The sequence below is a fragment of the Rhincodon typus genome, chromosome 11, assembly GCF_021869965.1.
Source record: "Rhincodon typus isolate 14 chromosome 11, sRhiTyp1.1, whole genome shotgun sequence".
In the NCBI taxonomy this organism is placed as follows: Eukaryota; Metazoa; Chordata; class Chondrichthyes; order Orectolobiformes; family Rhincodontidae; genus Rhincodon; species Rhincodon typus.
In genome coordinates, this window is record NC_063342.1 from 16927617 (window position 1) to 16948434 (window position 20818).

The 20818-nt window shown below is 40.5% G+C and overlaps 1 protein-coding gene across 5 annotated transcripts in view; it reads right to left on the bottom strand.

Annotated features, from left to right (window-relative positions):
- The window catches only part of erg (ETS transcription factor ERG), a 256741-nt gene that overhangs the window by 181486 nt on the left and 54437 nt on the right, over positions 1-20818 (bottom strand). For all 5 annotated transcript variants that reach the window (XM_048603141.1, XM_048603139.1, XM_048603140.1 and 2 more), the window contains one exon: positions 13214-13302. In XM_048603141.1, coding sequence (XP_048459098.1) covers positions 13214-13252 — 39 coding nt within the window. In that variant the 5' untranslated portion in view covers positions 13253-13302. Of the gene's footprint in view, positions 1-13213; positions 13303-20818 lie in introns of those variants that run through there.

A 20818-nucleotide genomic window follows, 5' to 3' on the forward strand; every position in this document is an offset into this window, starting at 1 on the left:
AGGCATTTAGCACACTTGCCTTCATTGCTCAGACCTTTGAGTATAGGAGTTGGGACATTATGTTGAGGTTGTACAGGATGTTAGTGAGGTCTCTTCTAGAGTACTGTGTATAGCTCCGGTCTCCTTGCTATAGGAAGAATATTATTAAGCTGGAGAGGGTTCAGAAGAGATTTACCAGGGTGTTGCCGGGAATGGAGTGTTTGGATTATAAGGAGAGTTGGATTGGCTGGGACTTTTTTCACTGGAGCGTAGAAGGTTGAGGTGTGACCTTATAGAGGTTTAAAAAATAATGAAGGCTATAGATATGGTGACTGGCAGGTGTCTTTTCCCCAGGGTGGGGGATTTCAAGAATAGGGGGCATATTTTTATGGTTAGAGGAAAAAGATTTAAAAAAGACATGTGGTCATTTTTTTTTTTAACACAGAGAGTGGTTCATGTGTGGAATGAACTTCCAGAGGAAGTGATAGATGCAGGTACAGTTACAACATTTAGAAGACATTTAGATAAGGACACGAATAAGAAATGTTTGGAGGAATATGGGATAAGCGCAGGCCAGTGGGACTAGTTTAGTTTAGGATTATGGTTGGTATGGACTGGTTGGACTGAAGGGTCTGTTTCCATGCTGTATGACTCTATAAATATAACTGATGCCAATGTCCATGATTCGAACCAGTTCCTTCCACACCAATCTTTGAACCATGTATTTATCTCTTTAATTTTGATGACCCTGTACAATTAGCTCATAGTATATCTTCAGTACAGCCTCTCTCAAATTGCAACATGTGCAGTTTTACTGATTATCTCTAATATTTAGTTCCAACCAAATGCTTACTTATATGTGGGAGTGAATGGCAGCTCTTACAAAAATGAGAAATGTGCATGTTGCTATTGTTGGTAATCAAACTGACTGATCCAGCTGGATAGTGCCATACTACATTGTTTCCATTGCACCACTTAAACAGTTATTGAACCGGCAGGAGTTGCCGTAGATGAAAAAAATAACACCATGTAACATGCAATGAGCAGCAACACAAAATAAATTTCTGAAGTGATTTGAACAGTTGGAGCAGGATGAATGTTTCGAAGCTAGGTGTCATGAATTGGCTCACCCTGGGTTTTGCAGTTGTTATGAGGCTGCACACACATATTCCTTTCCAAAATTAAACCATTATGAAATTATTGCCTAACTATAGATCCAACCAATCCTCAACATAACTCTAAGCAACACATTCAGTCCAAAGAAAAACGCAAGCCCTTCATTTGTCCTAAATAATTTGTTTCTGTTTTCACTGAATTATGAAGGATTTTTCACTGTATGGAAAGCAGAAACCAGTAGAAGTTTCCCTTTCCTTTCCTCAATCCCCCAGCTCACTCCCTCCCCCAGCACACTGCAGAATAACGCAATTAAGAGAACTTGAACAGTAAAGGATAACACAGTCTTTACCTTTTATTGTGAGTGTGGCTGAGAGGAGCAGACAGCTGTAGTTAGTTGGACATCTGGAGTGCAGAGCGAGCTGACTGGGCACATGAGAATGTGTGTATGTGTCTGCCACATCTTGGTAATGACACTTCCAATCCGCCCCCACCACCCCCATCCCCTCACAAACAACAACTCCCATCCCATAAAGCTCGGAGGATCTGTACAATGTCTGTTCATATTTTTCTCACATGTATATAGGATGGTTAGATCGGGGAATGTGACTAGACCACTTATTCTTACCCCCAAGTGCACCTAGTATAATCTGCACAGTGCCACAATATTCCAAACTAATAGAGAAGAGTTGCATTTTAAACAAATTCCGACTTTTCCTCTGTCTGCCTCTCCACCAAGCCCTAAAGCAAAGCAGTTCCAAGAACAGACCCTGGCATTAACTGGCTGTGCACGTTTAGTCCATTCAACCTTCGAAAACACAGGTCTTGTGGGTTTCTTTTGCAACATTTTTAAATAATTATAGTATGTGGTTCATTATATATACCTTTCCTTAAAACTAACATTACAAATCACGAGTTAGGAATCTTAAAACCTCTCTGGGTGGAAACTGTGTTACACCCACAGAAAACACATTATTTTCCAGTTGCAAAACATGGAGGACTTGGAAAATTATACATATTTTTGGAGTATTGAGTTTTTTTTACTTTATTTATTTGATTCTTTTTTAAATTTAGGTGATCAAGAACAAAACAAAATGCATTTAATCCAGTTCAGTGTCATTTCAGAGGTGGGGAAATGAGGGAGATGGGGGAGGTTGTGTCTTGCTTAGCAGTTTAGTGTACAGTACCAAACAGATCTGAGGGGAACAAGGAGAGGCTATACGGGTCAGTCTTTGGCAGTGATTATATCAAGGAACTGGAGGGGGTCAGCCATTGGAGTGGAGACGTTGGATGAGTCAGTATCTGTCAGTGAAGGGTTTTGGATATTATATGCTTATTTCAAAGAAAAAGCTAAGCATGGGCTTCAACAAAACCTTTGCGTAAAGAATGTACTTGTTAGATTAATTGTAGTCAGTGCTGCTTGTGGCCCAGGCTGCTGAGAGAGGGAAACGTAAGTGTTAGCCAGATGAAATGGAACTTGTGTAAGATTATTACTGAAGGAACCGATAACAGGAAACAATGCAGATTGTTGTGGACGAAAGGAATTAAGGCCTGCCAATTGATAAGAGGTTCTTGAACATTTGGTAATTAAACTGCAGATTTTGGAAAGGAAACCCATAAAACAGATCATTGTAAAAGAGTTTGTGGGAGAGCCAGGGTCAACAGCAAAACATGATGGGAAAAAAATCTTCGATTTCTCCTTAAGATTTGATCACTTTGCTCTCCTGAGCTATTCTAGCGAGGAAGATAAGACCCTCATGAAAAGTTGCAACTTCCTAGTACAAAGAATCATCCAACATATCTAATAAATACCTTCAAAGTTTGAGAATAAGTACAGTGTCATGAATTCTGAATTTTACATAAACTGAACGTGAGAGGAAAGCAATGCCCTGTTACAGATTGTGCAGGAGGAACTGTAGGCTATCAGTCATTGATGTATTATAATGCAAAGATGCACACAGCTAACACCCCGATGTATTCCAATGTGATGCCTGGCTACCAACATTCCCTCGAATTTTCATTCTGGCCCCCGAGTTCCGTGCATGGCAGCAACATCTGGAATCAGAAGCTGCTGGCATGATCTGCATGCCAATGCCGATCACAATGTGTGGAACCTTGGAGCTTAGAGGGAACATTGCTGGTACCAACCATTTGTCATAGAGTCACAGAGGTCATAGAGGCCTACAGCAAAGAAAAAGGCCCTTTGGCCTCATGCGTCCATATCAGTCAAATACAAACACCCAGTTTTGTTCTAATACTACTTTCCAGCACTTGACCCACAGCCTTGTATGCATTGGCATCACAAATGTATCTAGTGTCATACAGCATGGAAACAGACCTTCGGTAATAATACCAAACAAAACTATTCCCACCTGCATGTGCTTGACCCATATCCTTCCAAACCTTTCCTATCCATGCACTCATCCAAACATCTTTTGAATGTTGTAACTACACCTGCATCACCACTTCCTCTGGAAATTCATGCCACACACAAGCCACTCTGGAAGAAAATTACCTCTCATGTCTTTTTTACATCTTTCTCCTCTCACCTTAAAAATATGTCCCCTAGTTTTGAATCCCCCACCCTAGGAAAAAGACATGAGTCATTCACCTTACCTATACCTCTCATGATTTTAGAAACATAGAACATAGAACATAGAACAGTACAGCACAGTACAGGCCCTTCGGCACACGATGTTGTGCCGAACTTTTACCCAAAAACCTAAGGTCTATCTAACCTCCACCGCTACCTTATACTATCATCCATATGCCTATCTAATAGCCGCTTAAATGCCCCTAATGATGCCGACTCCATTACCCTCTCCGGCAATGCATTCCACGCCCCTACCACTCTCTGAGTAAAGAACCTACCTCTGACGTCTCCCCGATAGCTACCTCCTTTCACTTTAAAACTATGTCCCCTCATGATAGCTACCTCCACCCTAGGGAAAAGTCTCTGGCTGTCTACTCTATCTATACCTCTGATCATTTTGTACACCTCTATCAAGTCACCTCTCATCCTTCATCGTTCTAAAGAGAAAAGCCCTAGCTCTCTCAACCTTTCCTCGTAAGACCTTCCCTCCATTCCAGGCAACATCCTGGTAAATCTCCTCTGCACCTTTTCCAACGCTTCCACATCTTTCCTTTAATGAGGTGACCAGAACCGGACACAATACTCCAGATGTGGCCGAACCAGGCTTTTGTATAGCTGGAGCATAACTTCACGGCTCTTGAACTCAATCCCTCTATTGGTGAAAGCTAACACACCATACGCCTTCTTAACAACTCTATCCACCTGGGTGGCAGCTCTCAGGAAACTGTGAACATGAACCCCAAGATCCCTCTGTTCCTCCACACTGCCAAGAATCTTTCCATTAACCCTGTATTCTGCTTTCAAGTTTGTCCTTCCAAAATGAATCACCTCACACTTTTCAGGGTTAAACTCCATCTGTCACTTCTCAGCCCAGCTCTGCATTCTATCAATGACCCTTTGTAACCTAGAACAGCCCTCCGCACTGTCCACAACGTGACCCACCTTTGTATCGTCCGCAAACTTGCTAATCCACCCTTCCACTCCTTCATCCAAAAATCACAAATAGAAGAGGACCCAGAACAGATCCTTGTGGTACACCACTCGTAACTGAGCACCATGTTGATTTTATAAACTTCTAAGGACTAAATGCTTCTTAAATGCTGTGAGGGTTTCTGTCTCTACCACCCTTACATTGAGTTCCAGATTCCCATCACTCTCTGGGTGAAAATTGTTTTCCCTCATGTTCCCACTAAACCCTCTGCCCCTCACCTTAAATCCCCCTGGTCATTCTTCCTTCCATCAAGTGGAAAACTTTCCTCCTGTCCACGCTATCCATGCCACTCATAATTTTATATGCCTCAATCTTTTCCATCTCAATCTCCTCTGCTCTCAGGAAAACAACCCCAGTCTATCCAATCTCTCTTCCTCACTGAAACTCCAGCCCGGCAACATCCTGGTAAATCTCCAGTACAATCACATCCCTCCCATACTCTGGTTGGGAGAAAGTACTGCCACTAATCCTCCTTCCTATTTTAGTCTAAGGGGCTATTCATAGTCTGTGGTGGAAGATGGACCACAAATATGTCTCAGCCAAGAACCTCTAGTCCTTCATAACAAGATGTTGTTCATTACATTAAAAGTAATTAGATACAGGTTACATTAATTCCGATGCATATTAATTATTATTAACAGGAGGTCAAAAAGACACATGTGGCTCTATTAGGAGATCGTGCTAGAATCCAGCCGACTCTTCAGCCAGAGGCTGTGTAACATCATCAGACTGGTTGGGACTCAGCATAACTCAAACATTAACTCTTTCAGAACCATTACCTTATAGAACAATAGGATAAACAAGATGGAAAAATTGTTGGAAGAATTGACTGATTGACTTGATAGAAGAAGTAGGTAGTGGAGTAGAAATGATGCAACCTGAGAACAGGATAGAAGGAATGGTCCCTAAACCAAAGCCGGTAAGTCAGCACAGGGGACATGAAATGCAGATACAAACTCAGACTGCTGAAGTCCAGGAAGGAAGGCTGAATCAAGCTACAAGGAAATGAGGACTGAGGAATGGAATTGCGACATTTGCAAATTTTGTTTTAGACATTTTTAATAACTTGCCATTTGTTGCTGCCATGAAGGTTGCTAAATAATTCTGAGTGGAGTAGACCAGCATCATTGAAATGACTAATAGAAGCTCTCAGCAGTTTGTTGTTTTCACTGGAAAAGCTCATTGAAAGCCATCCACAAATTCTGAACACTAGCCAATTATGTAAAGTTTAACATTGGCTGGTGGCTTATTTTGTGTACACTGTGTTAATATATCATGGAAACCAGTCATTAAGTGAAGGGAAAACACGTCTGCACAGAAAGGAAGGGGAAGTCAAAGAAAAACTCTTCTCCAAAGCGCTCTGTGCATTTCCTGGTAGCTTCTGTTAAGAGTAAGGGAACAAACCCATCACAGGAAAATTGGAAATAAGAATTGTAAAAAGTTTAAATTCAATTTAAACATACACATTTCCAGTTTTGTAAGAGATATGTGACAGGGCAGACAAGAAATCCATTATTATGAGGTGGGCCATTAACTGAAATGTCTAAGAAGGCTGCACTTCTGTCATTGTTAATTTTACCTAATGTCAGCAGGTTCCCCACATTTGGGGAATCTGACAGGTAAGAAGAGGCAAGAAGGGCTGGAACCACTTATACAGAATCACAGAATAATTATGGTGCAGAAGCAGGCCATTCAGCCCATTGTGCCTGCATAGACCCTTCCTGCTTTTTCCAGCACAGTCTGTGGGCCAACAGGAATGGGAGTATTTCTTCCAACTCTAGCCAACAAACTGTAGAGGTGGAGGCTGCTGACGCAGCTCAGCTTCCATGCGGGCAGCTCAAAGTGGAAACACTCTAGAAAGCGTCAAAAATTAATAAAGCAGACAGACCAAGCTGGTAAGTCACTGAATAAGGTAGAAACCCATCCATACTCACAACCCCCTCTCTGGTTGAAGGGGCCTTTAATTCCAATGGCCACTCAGCCTGCCACAGTGAGACCATCTCCGTAGAATTTCACACCTGGTGAGGAACTACTGCTTCACTGGCAAAAAGCTAGCACAATGTGAAAAGTCACCCAAGATAGGAGCTTTAATTGCTTAAGCTACCTGATTGAGTCCATTGAACGGGCAACTGATTCATATGCTTGCCCAAGCCTCAGAAACTGTCCCAAAAGGCATGAAAGCTTTGGGGAGCTACCCCTGCCATTTGCTGGGACCTCCCATCCCCTATCCCACTGTCCAAGGCCCATAAATGTCTGGATTGGCATAAGCCAATCATATAACTTTTTAAAGGTAATGTTTGTTTTCAAATGTACAGCTAGGTCAGGAGGAAGCAGTTTTAGTACCAGTACTGTTATATTTCTTGGCTTGACCTTCACAGTTCATTCAGTCCATTTCCAGCCATAATTTTGAAAAAAAGAAAAAAAAATTCTATCTGTCTGGCCATTGTATTCAGAGGCTTGAATTAAAATACCGCAGAAAACCACTGGAATGAACTGGGAGCAAGTTGGGACGTTCTGAAAACTTTCGCAGATCTGGTTTTCATCGAAGTAGGCTTGAGTGTATTTCAAGTTCTGGAATTAATTATACAACTGACTGAATAGTTTGACAAGTGCGATATTAAAGTGAAATATAATCTGGTCCTCTGAAGGGTGCTTTAATTCTTATTTTAATGGCCCAACGCCAGCCAATTCCCCTCCAACCTGCCTCCATGGCCTACCCCTCCCCCTCTCACACCAGCTGCAGTGATAGTCCCCACTATTGAACACTAACTGGGCTACAGGTGTGAACATTTAATGGAGGGCTAATTATATTAAACAAGGAAGTTCAAACAAGAAGACTGAAGTACTAAAACCATTGCAATTATCTTTCTCTTTGCACAATATTACATTTTATTTCTGCATTTTCCAGAAATATGGGCCTTACTACCTAGAACAATTGGAGCAACAGGTGTATGAGAACATATAACTCTCTCAGGCCCTCGCAAGTCAACCTGACATGTGCATCTCCAGTTCCCTCATCATTGCTGCTTCCCAGTCCATGAATGGCCTGCAGTGACCACTTCCTGAGAACAATTTGTTTTTTTGGTGGTAGAAGTACAAAGTTATATCATGAACCTGTTACAACCAGCTAAAGTGACTTCTTTCAATGGGTCATTTGAAAGATGCAGTGTCCTGAACACCACCAACAAAGCGTCCCTTTGCCTTGATATTAGAATTTGTGGTATTTGTAAATCTCAGGCAGAGGTGCAGTGAAGAATCTCACAAAGACAGCAGGACTCAGCATAAATAATTGTCAGCTGATTGGAGGTAACAGAGAGCTGCAGTCACCAGAAAGAGAGGAGAAAGAATAAGATTGGATAGAACAAACATTACCAAATCAAACAAAATTAGTCCAATAAACTCCAAATGGAATGCAGTCATTCATATACATGTGAGATCTAATGCAGTATTCTTTAATCTTGTTCCAGAGAATCATTTATAGCAATAGAATTTGAATGACAGTGCTGACTACACACTTTCTGCATTATTGTTTCATGTCTTTGCATGTTGTTCTCATTTGTAAATTGTAACTAATTCAGAAAGTTTTATAAGTCAGAATCTCAGGTTTATTTTTGTTTCAATTATTTTCTTCTTGCCTGAATGCTTGACCAATATCATCTACATACAATACCTTCCGAAGCTGTCCATGTGCAGACTCTGTTTCCAATTAAAAGACTCAGACAAGAGTATGTGGCACATGAGAGAATGCAACAAGTCTGGTTAAAGTGTCACACAATGCAGTAGAGAAACAGCAGCAACCAGAACGGGCGAAGATTATTTTCAGGTGTCAGTAGAAAGGAGATAGATAGATTCATGCAGAGATGAAATAGACCACTCAGTTTGTTTTGACTGTGTTGTATCTTTTCCATACATGACTGCCCTGCATTTTTCCTCAGTACCTTGCATTTTTGTTTTGTCCCCACCAACTATTTATTCAATTCATTTCTGAAAATTATCATTGAATCTGCTTCTACCATTCATTCAGGCAGTGCATTATGAATCAGAGCAACTCGCTGCAAGTTTATTAAATCATAGAATCTCTACACTTGGCTCATCAACTCTGCACTGACCCTCTGAAGAGCATCCCACTCAAACCCTCCCACCTACCCTATCCCTGTAACCCTGCATTTCCCATGGCTAATCCACCGAGCCCTGCACATCCTTGGACACGACGGTGCAATTTAGCATGGTCAATCCAAATAACCTGGATGTCTTTGGACTGTGGGAGGAAACCAGAGCACCCAGAGGAAGACCACATTAACATGGGGAGAATGTGCAAACTCAACACAGATAGTCACCCAAGGCTGGAATCGAATCTCGGTCCCTGGCACCATGAGGCGGCAGCGCTAACCACTGAGCCGCCATGGTCACTGGAAAAAAAATCTCCTCATCCCTCATCTGGTTCTTTTACTAATTATCTTACATCTATCTCTGCTGGATACTGAAATTCCTGCCAGTTTCTCCTTACCCTCCGTTTGAAGAGGGTTTCCTAAGTTGGAGCAGGAAGAATGGGAAGAAAAAAGAAAGGAATAGACGGAGATGGAATGCAATGGGGAAAGAAACGGATCATGGCAGATAGAGAAAGGGTGAATGAATGAGGAAGAGAGCAAGAAGAGGAAGGGAGAAGGAGGAAAGTCTTCTAGAAAGGTAGGCAATGGCAGAGAAGGAGGAGACAAAATGGAAATATAAAAGAGGAAAGGGTAGATGGAGTGTTGTTTGTAAAAGAAATGGTGTGGATAATAGGGTGAGCGATTGATTGAGAAAGAAAATAGAAAATAAAAGGGAATTCAAAGTGAAGGAGCATGATGAAAGAGCACATCTTAATAAGTCTCAAACGTGAAACAAAAAATCATTGAAAAATAATGCATGCATTTTTAGCTGTTGTCCTCTGCCCTGTTCTAACTTTTAGCGAGTCAGATCTTGCTATCCTCACACTGCCAAAAACCCTTTAAATCAATTTAATAATGTAAGTCTAACTGCTCAGTGTACAATGTTAAAAAAAAAGGCATTACGTATTGAGTATAAAGCTGCTGCTTAAAAGAAAACCATTTGCCCCATTCTTTCACTGCACACACGCATGCAAAGACACATATGTCCATTTAATCTGAAGTCAATCACCGCACAGATCAAGATCAATTTGCCAAGAAGAACCTTGCTTGCATCAGGGGCTGTTCTAATCCATAATTTACTTTTCCACTTTAAAATTCCAGGCCTGACACTTGGAAACCACATGCTTCAAACTGCAGAAGCGCAGTCATTTTTTAAAAACATGAAGCCAAATATTTAGCAATCAGAACTCTTTTTCATGCAGTCCAAGCTTTCTTGCCATTACTGTCTGTGCATTGCAGTAGAGAAAAAAAATATACCATCAATGTAATAGAAGAAAGCATGAAATTATAAAAGGCTAATTGTCCTACTACGTTCTCTCCTCACTGATCTAAAGGTCATTCGCAATCTATCCTATCTCTAACACTCTTAAAATCTTGAGAAGCTTCTCTGCATAAACACTGATTTCCAAAACCAAACTCCAAAATTCTCTTTCATCTTTATATCTCTACTATCAATCTCTAAACACATGCTCCTGCCCTGCCTCAAAAGGCAGGAACAAACATAACTTGTGCATATCCTGTTACCTCACATAACAACTGTTCTTAGGATCTAGCAGCTTTACCTGATGTTTGGTTGCTTTCTAATTAATTAAAGGACCTTCCTTTTCCTGGTGACCTGCTCTGTTTAACCTGCCTACAATAATAATTTTATGATTCACAGGGATTCAGCTTGCCATGAATCACATAAATTTACAAAATGATGCAAAAGCAATAAGTTGTAAGTCAAAAGAATCAGCCATGCTGACTGCTCTGCATGGAACACAAAATTCCTTAATAGTCTACAAATGCCAAGTACCATCACATGAATGCTTAGCCCATTCTTATTACATTTCCCTGTCACTCTTTCATGGGAATTCGACAGGGTAATTCCAAAATTCTGAATCCTTCGATCTGCTTGGAACACGTCCACCCAGTTTCAACAGAGGTGGGTTAGGAAGCGGCCAGCATTTCCATATGTTAATGAAGCTGCACTCCTTAATGGAAAAACTGAACAGCTGAAAGATGGCAAAAATGTTGGATCCAATATTAAGGTGCCTTTCCCACAGAAGCGTAGCGGAAGATTGGACTTTCTCTGAAATATAACCATGTTATTGTAGAACTGAGGTTTGTACATAGGAGGTGCGATAATAATCTCCAAGATTAGCAGGCCAAATTCTAAATTAAGGGATTTAGTTTCAGCAATGAATGAAGTTCCAAAGGTTGTACAAATAGCATTGAAGTTGTCTATGAGTCACTCTTTCGCCCATTATATTTAGTTATAATTTAAATGGTGAGGTTGGAAGGGATGATTGTATATCATTTTTAATCTCTTTAGGGGAGGGTGGCATACCAGTGACAGAAGTTATGTTGTGCATCCTTCATGAACCTATGACAGTGCCTTCGCTGAAGGATTAGCAACCTTGCCAGATTTTAGTACATGTCTGGCGCTAAATAGAAATAAGTTTCTCTTGCTGGAAAATTGCTCATGTTTTGTTCCTCTTTCATAACTTGTATCAAGAAGCAGCAGCATTTTACATCCTAAACATTGCCCACTGTCTTTCTTTTTATTTGTTGCTGGGATTTGGGAGTTGCTGGCTGGCCTACATTTATTGCCTGCCCCTAGCTTCACTTGAGAAGGTTTTGGTGAGCTGCCTTCTTGAACTGCTACAATCCTTTTGGTCTGGTTCCATCAATTGAATGGTCATACTCACTTTCATATGATGGTTATTCTAACAATGATGTGCGGGCTACAAAATTAAAGCAAATAGATGGAGAGATGGAAAGAGGATCTATTTAATGGTGGAACAGGCATCTAGGGATGAATAACCTACTTCTGTTCCTTTTTTTTAAATGTTCTATCACCTTGTTAAGGGAGCCATTGGTTAATGAAGATTGTCAATAAAAGTCCATTTCCTAAGACTACAATCTGAAACTACAATTACGAAATTGAGATGATCAACTGTGATTCTCACTCTTTTTGTACCTCAATGGAAACTCTTCATCTCTTGTTTGTGCCTCTGTGTAGCTGAGATCACTTGTCACAGGCTCTTAATTGCTTGAACTCAGAAATGGTCACAGCCTGCTCATAAACTATAACTACTGAGTGCCCATTTTGATTTGGCAGTAAGTATGTTATCTGCAAAACTCTACTCTTTTCTTCATATTTCATTTGCCCAACTTCCTCCCTCCTGTCTTAAAGATTAAGCAGCTCAGCTACAACATCATTTTACATTGATATAGTTTCACTAACAGAATAAAACATCTCCAGGTTACTTCACAAAAGCATCATCAAACAGCACTGAAGGTATGTTGCTTAGCCTTTGATGCTTCATCAAGTAGCCTTCCTTCATTTATGGAGTCTATACAGTAAATCTCAATAGAACACACCACCTCAGCTATCTGATTCTATCAGTCTCATACACGTACATACAGAGACCTTATAGGGCCAAACACAGAGACACACTCACACAGACAAACTCACATGCACACACACTATCCAGTAAAATCAATAGACAGAGATCAGAAGTAGAAATCTTTATAGTTTCTCCTCATAACATAGGGGTGTTTATTGAACACAACTTTAATAGCAAGCTAAGTTACACTAGTTGAGGTGTGTAGATTCTAAAGGTTAAAAATAAGGCTTTCACAGTTAATGTGGGTCTCTGTTCTGTAATCACCAACTAATCCAGTCAAGCACATAAGTTACTATAATCCCTGACTCTCTTCATGGTTCTATTTAGGTTTTGGCCTTGACTTAGTTGATAGCATGCTCACATCTCAATCAGAAAGATGCGAGCTCAAGTTCCACTTGAGTGCAATAATCGAGGTTAGTATTCGAGAGGAGTACTGTAGGAGTGCTGCATGGTCAGAGATGCTGTCTTTTGAATTTGATATTAACCAAAGCTCCCTTTCACGCAGATATAAGGGATCCCAGGGCAATATTTCGAAGAACAACAAGGGAGTTAATCCTGATGCACCAGTCATTATTTATCCCTTGTTAATATGAAATTAATGTTATCTCGTCATTATCACATTTCTGTTTGTGGGAGTTTGCTGTGTGCAAATTAGTTATGTTTCCAGCATAACATGGGATTACACTTTAGCATTGTTTCACTGGTTGCCAAGTATTTTGAAACATCCTGTAGATGTGAAAGCTGCTATGTAAATGCAAGTCTTTTTTTTTCCTTTTGTCTCTTTGTAAGCTGGAAGCAATAGGACAACGGAAGACACTGGAGCTAGCGTCAGATTGGCAAATATCAATTGTCACATGTTTCAACATTTTGCAGGGCTTTACTGAGAAATACACATGTAAATAATTAATCAGCACCAGAATGGCTCCATAACAACTCCCATATTCTCAACTCCCATTCACAGGCAATAACTTAACAGAAATGTATCTTACTGACTTACTTTAATATGAGCCACTGAGTCTGGGACAGTCTGAATCATGTCCTTCAGCTGAGTTGCAGAATATAACGACAGGACAAGCCTCACAATTCCTGTATACAAGGGGAAAGAAGGATTAGATCAACAGGGAGATGAATTCCTCTACACGTGTAGCCAGGTGAACTAACAATCCAATACAACAACAAATTCAAACTGTGCCAGCCAATTGAGTGGCCAGATTTAAAGAGGACAGATTTAACTGTGGAAACATATATTTGAAATGGCCAGAAGCAGATGATGTCAGTTCCAGGTTAACCTCAGCACATTGAGCTTTCCAAAATCATAAATAGCCCAATGACATCAGATGTTTTGAATAATGGAATCATTTTTGGTTAAGGAACTTGTCCTGGGATTTCTCTTTAATTCTACATAAACAGTGCCATGGGTATGATAACCCATAGACATTCTGGAATCCTGCAAATAAAATAGGGCATTGAAAAATAAGTCAGTCCTGGGTTTGACTCTTCTAGCAACATAATCACGATGGGAAATGATTGAATTGTTGGGGCCAATCCAGTTAAAATTGAATCCCTATTTATTGCTCACAGATCAGGCTTGATATTGTTTTGGGTGCATCTACAATGCAAGCCTGTCAATCATCAAAGCCATTTTGGTTAGTTTCTAGTGAGAATTCAATGTTATCAATGATTTAAGAGTAATTTGTTTGAAAAGTTATGGAATAAAGAGATTGGAGAAATAAACAATGCATAAAATGAAGCCATTCTTCACCCAGAGTCATAGAGTCATACAGCACAGAAACAGACCCTTTGGTCCAATTTGTCTGCACCAACCAGATATCCTAAATTAATCTAGTCTCATTTGCCAGCATTTGGCTCATATTCCTCTAAACCCTTCCTATTCATATACCCATCCAGATGCCTTTTAAATGTTGTAATTGTACCAGCCTCTATCGCTACCTCTGGAAGTTTATTCCATACATGTACCACCCTCTGTGTGAAGAAGTTGCCCCTCAGGTCCCTTTCAAATCTCTCCCCTCTCACCTTAAACCTATGCCATCTAGTTTTGGACTCCCCTACCCTCGGATAGAGACCTTGGCTATTCACCCTATCCATGTCCCTCATGATTTCATAAACTTCTATAAGTTTACCTCCAACACTCCAGGGAAAATAACCTTTTGGACTTTTGAGCCTGCCCCACCATTCAGTATGATCATGGTTGAACATCCAAGTCGGTAACCTGTTCCCACTTTTTCCATTTTACACTTTGATCCTATTCAGCCTCTCGCAGTGATGAGTCTGTGGAATTCTTTGGCACAGAAGGCAGTTGAGACCATAATATGGATGTTTCCAAGAAGGAGGCCAAGATAGATTTTCGGGTTAAAGGGATCAAAGTGTAAAATGGAAAAAGTGGGAACAGGATACCGACTTGGATGTTCAACCATGATCATACTGAATGGTGGGGCAGGCTCAAAAGTCCAAAAGGCCTAATTCTGCTCCTGTTTTCCATGTTTTATTCAGCATTCAAAAGGCAGCTGTGACAATCAGTCATGATTAATGTGTCTTCATTCCAGTCACTTACTTTAGTTCTATATTCCTTAATTTGAATAAAACACTGAAGTATATATTATCCTTTCCAGTGTATGTTAAAGATCCTTTGGCATTATTCTAAGTGCAACAGGATAACTCTTCCGCTATATTGAACTTATATAGGACTGGAGTGAGACCTCAAATGGAGTATTGGGTGCAGTTCAGGGCATTGCATTTCAGGAATGAGACAAATGAGGACAGAGTATGGAAACATTTACGAGAATGATTCCAGGAATGAGAAACTTCAGCCTTGACGATAGATCAGAGAGAGTGGGTCTATTTTTACTCAGATAGCAGAAGGCTTAAAGGACAGCTGATAGAAGTTTGATGTGGGGTCTGGGCAGAATACATCAGGAAAAATCATTCCCGCTTGTAAGGAGATCAAGACCAGAGAGACAGATTCAAAATGTTTTGCAAAAGAAATACTTGCACTACTTTTATGTGTGGTGGAGGTAGGTCCAACTGAGGCATTTAGGAGGCACTAGGTGATTACTTAAATGCAAACATTGTGCAGGATGACAGGGAGAGGGCAGGAAATTGGCACTAAACCAAAATGCTCAGACAGCCAGTGCAGACACAAAGAGTTGAATGTGTTTTGCACTATAAAAATTCTATGATTCTATCCTGATCAATAATCATCCCTTGTTCTATATCCCTGTTGTATGGTCATGCTGATTGAGAGTCCGCGCTGTTTCTACATTTCAACAATAACAACACTTCAAAAATACTGCAAAGGCTGCCAAGCATTTTGAGATATCCTGAGGTTGGAAAAAGCACCACAACAATGTGAGGTCTTTTTTCAATATCTCAAAAAAAAAATGAATCTCAGGCCATCAAAATGGATGCTCCAGACAGAATCTTATGAATTCAGTTCATGCCAAAGCAGCTTCGTATTAGAAGCCTGATGAAAATATTTGTGCATCTTTGCTCATCCTCCTCCAAATTCTCTGTCCAGTCTGGGAGGGTGGACAGGATGATCCAGCTAATGAGGGGTCTCAATTTGAAGAGATCCCACGAAGACTCTCAATGGCACTTGTGTGAGTCCAAACTCTGCTCAGCTGGATACAAATACTGAGCCTCAGGGGATGTACACTAATGTAACTCATGCAGCATGGTGGAAAATGCATGTGCTTCTGTCAGAATTTTCAGAGACAGTCCGTGCCCTTGCACAGAACACAGAGGAGTGAGGAGTCCTTTTCTAGCTTTACGTCTGTGTTGTCCAAGCTATTCGCACCAATCATCACCTCCACTGAAAGAGTAGCCATTCTCACTAGGCCGTCAAGTTCATGCTGATCCACCTCAATGGCCTGCACTATTTGGCTGTCCGTTTCCACCTTGGCAGTTGTGCTCTTCTGCTTTTGGTCAGCAGAGAAATGCAGGCAGGTCCTCAGAGGGAACAAAGGGAAAAGACTGATGGAAACTCGTGCTTTTCAAAAAGCTGTTTCAGCTCTCAATACTTGTGCCCCCCACCTCAAACATTGTCGCAAAGGCTGCCACCTGTCCATACAGGATAGAGCCTGCCCCTGCACAGATTGACTTGGGGCAGTCTTTGACAGGGACCCTCACAGTGTCAAATGCCCAGAAAATGTCTGACAAAGACGTCATCCTGGGTCTGTGGAAAACCTGTGGGGTAAGCATGACTAACAGGTCTATACGTTTGACTGGCCTCATCCAGGTCAAAGCTGAGAAAGTTGAGGCCTTTATAAACAAGACTTGAGTGACATGGGAGATGTGAACTACTGCTGGGGCTCTGTCAACCTGAAGGAAGCTGTATCTCATACTCAGAGACCCAAGCAACTGCAGTATGCCTTTTAGGGCTATGGAGCTAAGGTGGGTAGATGAAGTTGATGTACAACCAAACATGATCTAATTGAATAGTAGAATAGGCACAATGGGCTGAGAACTTACTTCTGTTCTTATGCACCATTACATAATGTAAAGTAAAGCATTTTGGAATTGCTGAGTTTATAAAAGATATTATATAACAACAAGAGATAGTAGGAACTGCCAATGCTGGAGTCTGAGATAACAAGGTGGAGAGCTGGATGAACACAGCAGGCCAGGTAGCATCAGAGCAGCAGGAAAGGTAACGTTTCGGGTCTGGACCCTTCTGGATCAGCTTTCCTGCTCCTCTGATGCTGCCTGGCCTGCTATGTTCATCCAGTTCTACACCTTGTTATATAACAAGTCTTTTCTCCTTCATAACATCCTCATTTCACAGAAACAAGCCACATAACTAAGCCTAATTTTGCGACAGTACTGGTTTTATTTAAAGTGTTAGCAGTACTAACAAGCCAACAGTTAAAATTATAAAAACAATATACCATTCAACTTCTTTTGCCTATTAGATTCTGATTGGTTGACAAAAACATTATCAACTGCACATAACAAGGGCGTTGTGACTTATTTGAAATTTGTAGACAAAATATAATTGGTGTCTGATTTAATGCAGCTGAATTTTTTTGTAAACCAGCATTCTGTTTACCGCATCATCCTAGTAGAAAAAATACCTTCATCGGCGAAATCTGTCTCAGCAGCAAAGAGGAAAGTGCGGAAAGTGATTTTAGGGAAGGTTGCCAGAGCTGTGTCTCTTGTTGTATTGAGAGCTTGAAGTGAAGGGCTGAGGCCCATTATATGCAGTACCACCAGAACAATACAGCTTAACATGATAGAAATCAAGAATTGAAGTGCTACTTTAAGATTGGACTTGCACCCTTAACATCGACTATAGATTAAAGAAAGTTTTGAAGAGTTTTGCAGTTGTGAATTCTTGGGTTAGGACAGGAGGTTGTATGATGAGTCTCAATTTTAATACATTGATCCCTTGAAACTCATAAATAGGTGTGACACCATTATGTGTACCACCACATGGGGAGGCAATAGCCTAGTGGACTGTTAATCCAGAGACCCAGATAATATTCTGTGGACCTAGGATCGAATCCCGCCACAGCAGATGGTAGAATTTGAATTCAATAAATAACTAGAATTAGAATCTAATGATGACCACAAATCCATTGTTGATTGTCAGAAAAACCATCTGGTTCACTAATGCCCTTACCTGGTCTGGCCTACATGTGGCTCCAGACCCACAGCAATGTGGCTGATTCTTAACTGCCCTCTGGGCAATTAGGGATGGGCAATAAATGCTGCCTAGACAGTGACGCCCTCATTCTGTGAATGAATAAAGGGGAAAAAAATTCCTAGGCCTGGTGATCCAGGTTGGAAGCATACAGAAGGATTTACTTGAAAATTTAATATTATGCCACTCACTGTTTATCAAGTCATTTGGGAACAGATTTCTTCTTAGCACTACTAACAGTGATGATGCACACATCCGTATCAAGAACATTTTTGGGAATTTATGAAATAGCATAACCTTTAATGGTGACTCAGAGGGAAGTAAGACAGAACATTGTTGTGCTTGCTTCATTATAACATTCTTTCAAGGCACTGACACCATCCATCATGAATTACATTATCATTCACTAAAAGATGGTGATTGTGCTGCAGTGGTTAGACTGTCCCTTTACATCTGACCATTTAATAATTTTTAAAAATCATTTTTACACCATTCCACAACAAAAATCAGGCTTTTATGTATTCCTAATAAGTGAAATATCAGACATTCATAGCTGGAGATTTAATTAGACATATAACTGATTTTATAGAGTTACCGCATGCTGTTGGAATTGTGTGTATTGTGTAACTGTTATATATACTTAGATTTTAACACTTACTTAACAGTAATTGTTTAATGTTTCAACGTCATACAAATTTGAAACTTTGCTAATATTTTAAATATTGTTATATAATTGTGGCATTTTCAGGGTACTGAGTCATAGAACACACCATCTTCCAAATGGCAATACTCCATAATGCAAAATACTAAAGAAGTCCAATTGCTACTAATAATTATCAATTGGATGGCACCTCATATTTTCGAGGGAAGTTTCTCTTTTATTAGCAAGATTTGTTAAGTCTCCAGTTTCTCTAGAAAGTCAGAAAAAAAGCTCAGAAAAGATTGGATTTCTTTTTAATCTATCTAAAGTTTTTTTTTCTGAGTGAGGCTCTAACATTTACATGAACAATAAGGTCTGATATGTGGCATCCATACCTTAAGTAGGCTAATGGGCTTCTCTTGATGTTACTCACATAAAGGTAAAAGCTTTCTTTAACGACATCACCATTGTAATATTGAGTGCAGATGGCAATATATTCTGCAGCTACAGTAAAAAACAAGGTTTAATAAGACCAGAAAATATATTTGTGGTTAAATAATTACTGAGTGATATGATGCCAGGATCAATTAGGAAACTGTAGTTTATCCAACTCTAACGTTTTGTGTTTCTCAGGATGTCGTTTGCAATGCAAAGTAGACTAGTTGCAAGTTCTCAGTATTGGAAGTCAATTCAAAAAACCATATAAGGTGTCAGAAAGGAGGTAACAACATAAAACAGCCCCTCCTAGACAGAGATAGCAAGAACTGCAGAGGCTGGGGTCAGAGACAACACAGTGTGGAGCTGGAAGAACAGGTCAGGCAGCATCAAAGGAGCAGGAAAGTTGATGTTTCAGATCGGGACCCTTCTTCAGAAGAAGGGTCCTTACTCTATACAGCATCATTTGGCACTGGGAAGTAAGCTTTGATATTGTATTATGGAAATACATAATGCAAATGACAGCAATATCATCCATTTTTGTATGAGCAAGGGGACAAATAACAGACTGCGAGATCACATGTGGGGAAGAGTTTAACTCCAATCAGGTCCTACCCAGATGAAAGACCAGTAAACAAGGGCAGTAATAATTAGAATCAAAGTACTGACCAAATTGGAGCTTCATTTTAAGGAATACAATGTGACTAGGACCAGTATGACATCCCAACTCCTGTACTCAAAGCTCTGACTGATGAAGGCAAGCATGCCAAATTCACAACCCTATCTATCTGTGACACCACTTTCAAGGAACAATGTACTTGCGTCCATTGGACTTTCTCTTCGACAACTGTCCTCAGGGCCCTCCAATTAGCTGTGTAAGTCCTGCCCTGGTTTGTCTTATTAAATGTAACACTTTATCTGAATTATACTTCTGCCATTCCTTGGTCCAGTTGCCCATTTGATCAAGATCCCATAATACTTTTAGATGACTTTCTTCACTCTCCACCATACCACCAATTTTGGTGTCATCCACAAACTTACTCACCATGCCTCCAATATTCTCACCCAAACCATTTTTTAAATTCACCGATGAAGACCGGGGTGTTGCTGGCTGGCCAGCATTTATTGCCCATCCCTACCTGCCCTTGACCTGAGTGGCTCGCTAGACCACTTTATAAGGCAATTGAGAGTCAACCACATTGCTGTGGATCTGGAGTCACATGTAGGCCAGACCAAGTTTCCTTCCCTGAAAGACATTGGTGAACCAGCTGGGTTTTCCCAAACAATTGACGATGGCTTCATGGTCATCAGTAGATTCTTAATGCCAGATTTTTTTGTTGAATTCAAATTCCATTACCTGAGTTTCTGGATTAATAGTCTAATGGTAGTACCATTAGGCCATCATCTCCCCTAGGAAATGACAACAGTGGATCCAGCACTAATCTTGCAGCACACTGCTGGTCACAGGCCTTCAGTTGAAACAACAACACTCTACCACCACTCTCTGTCTCCTACCATCAAGCCAATTTTGACTCCAATTGGCGAGCTCTCTCTGGATCCCATGGGATCTAACTTTACCAACCAATCTAGCATTTGCAACCTTGTCAAAGACTTTAAGTCCTTGTAGACAATGTCTACTGGTCTGCTTCACCTATCTTCTTAGTCACCTCTTCAAAAAACTCAATCAAATTTATGAGACATGACTTCCCACGCACAAAGTCATGCTATCCTTAATCAGCCCTTGCCTTTCCAAATGCATACAGATCCTATCTCTCAGAATCCCTTCCAACAACTTACCCACCACTGATGTTAGGTTCACTGGCCTGTAGTTCCCTGGCTTTTCCTTGCAGCCTTTCTTAAAAATGGCA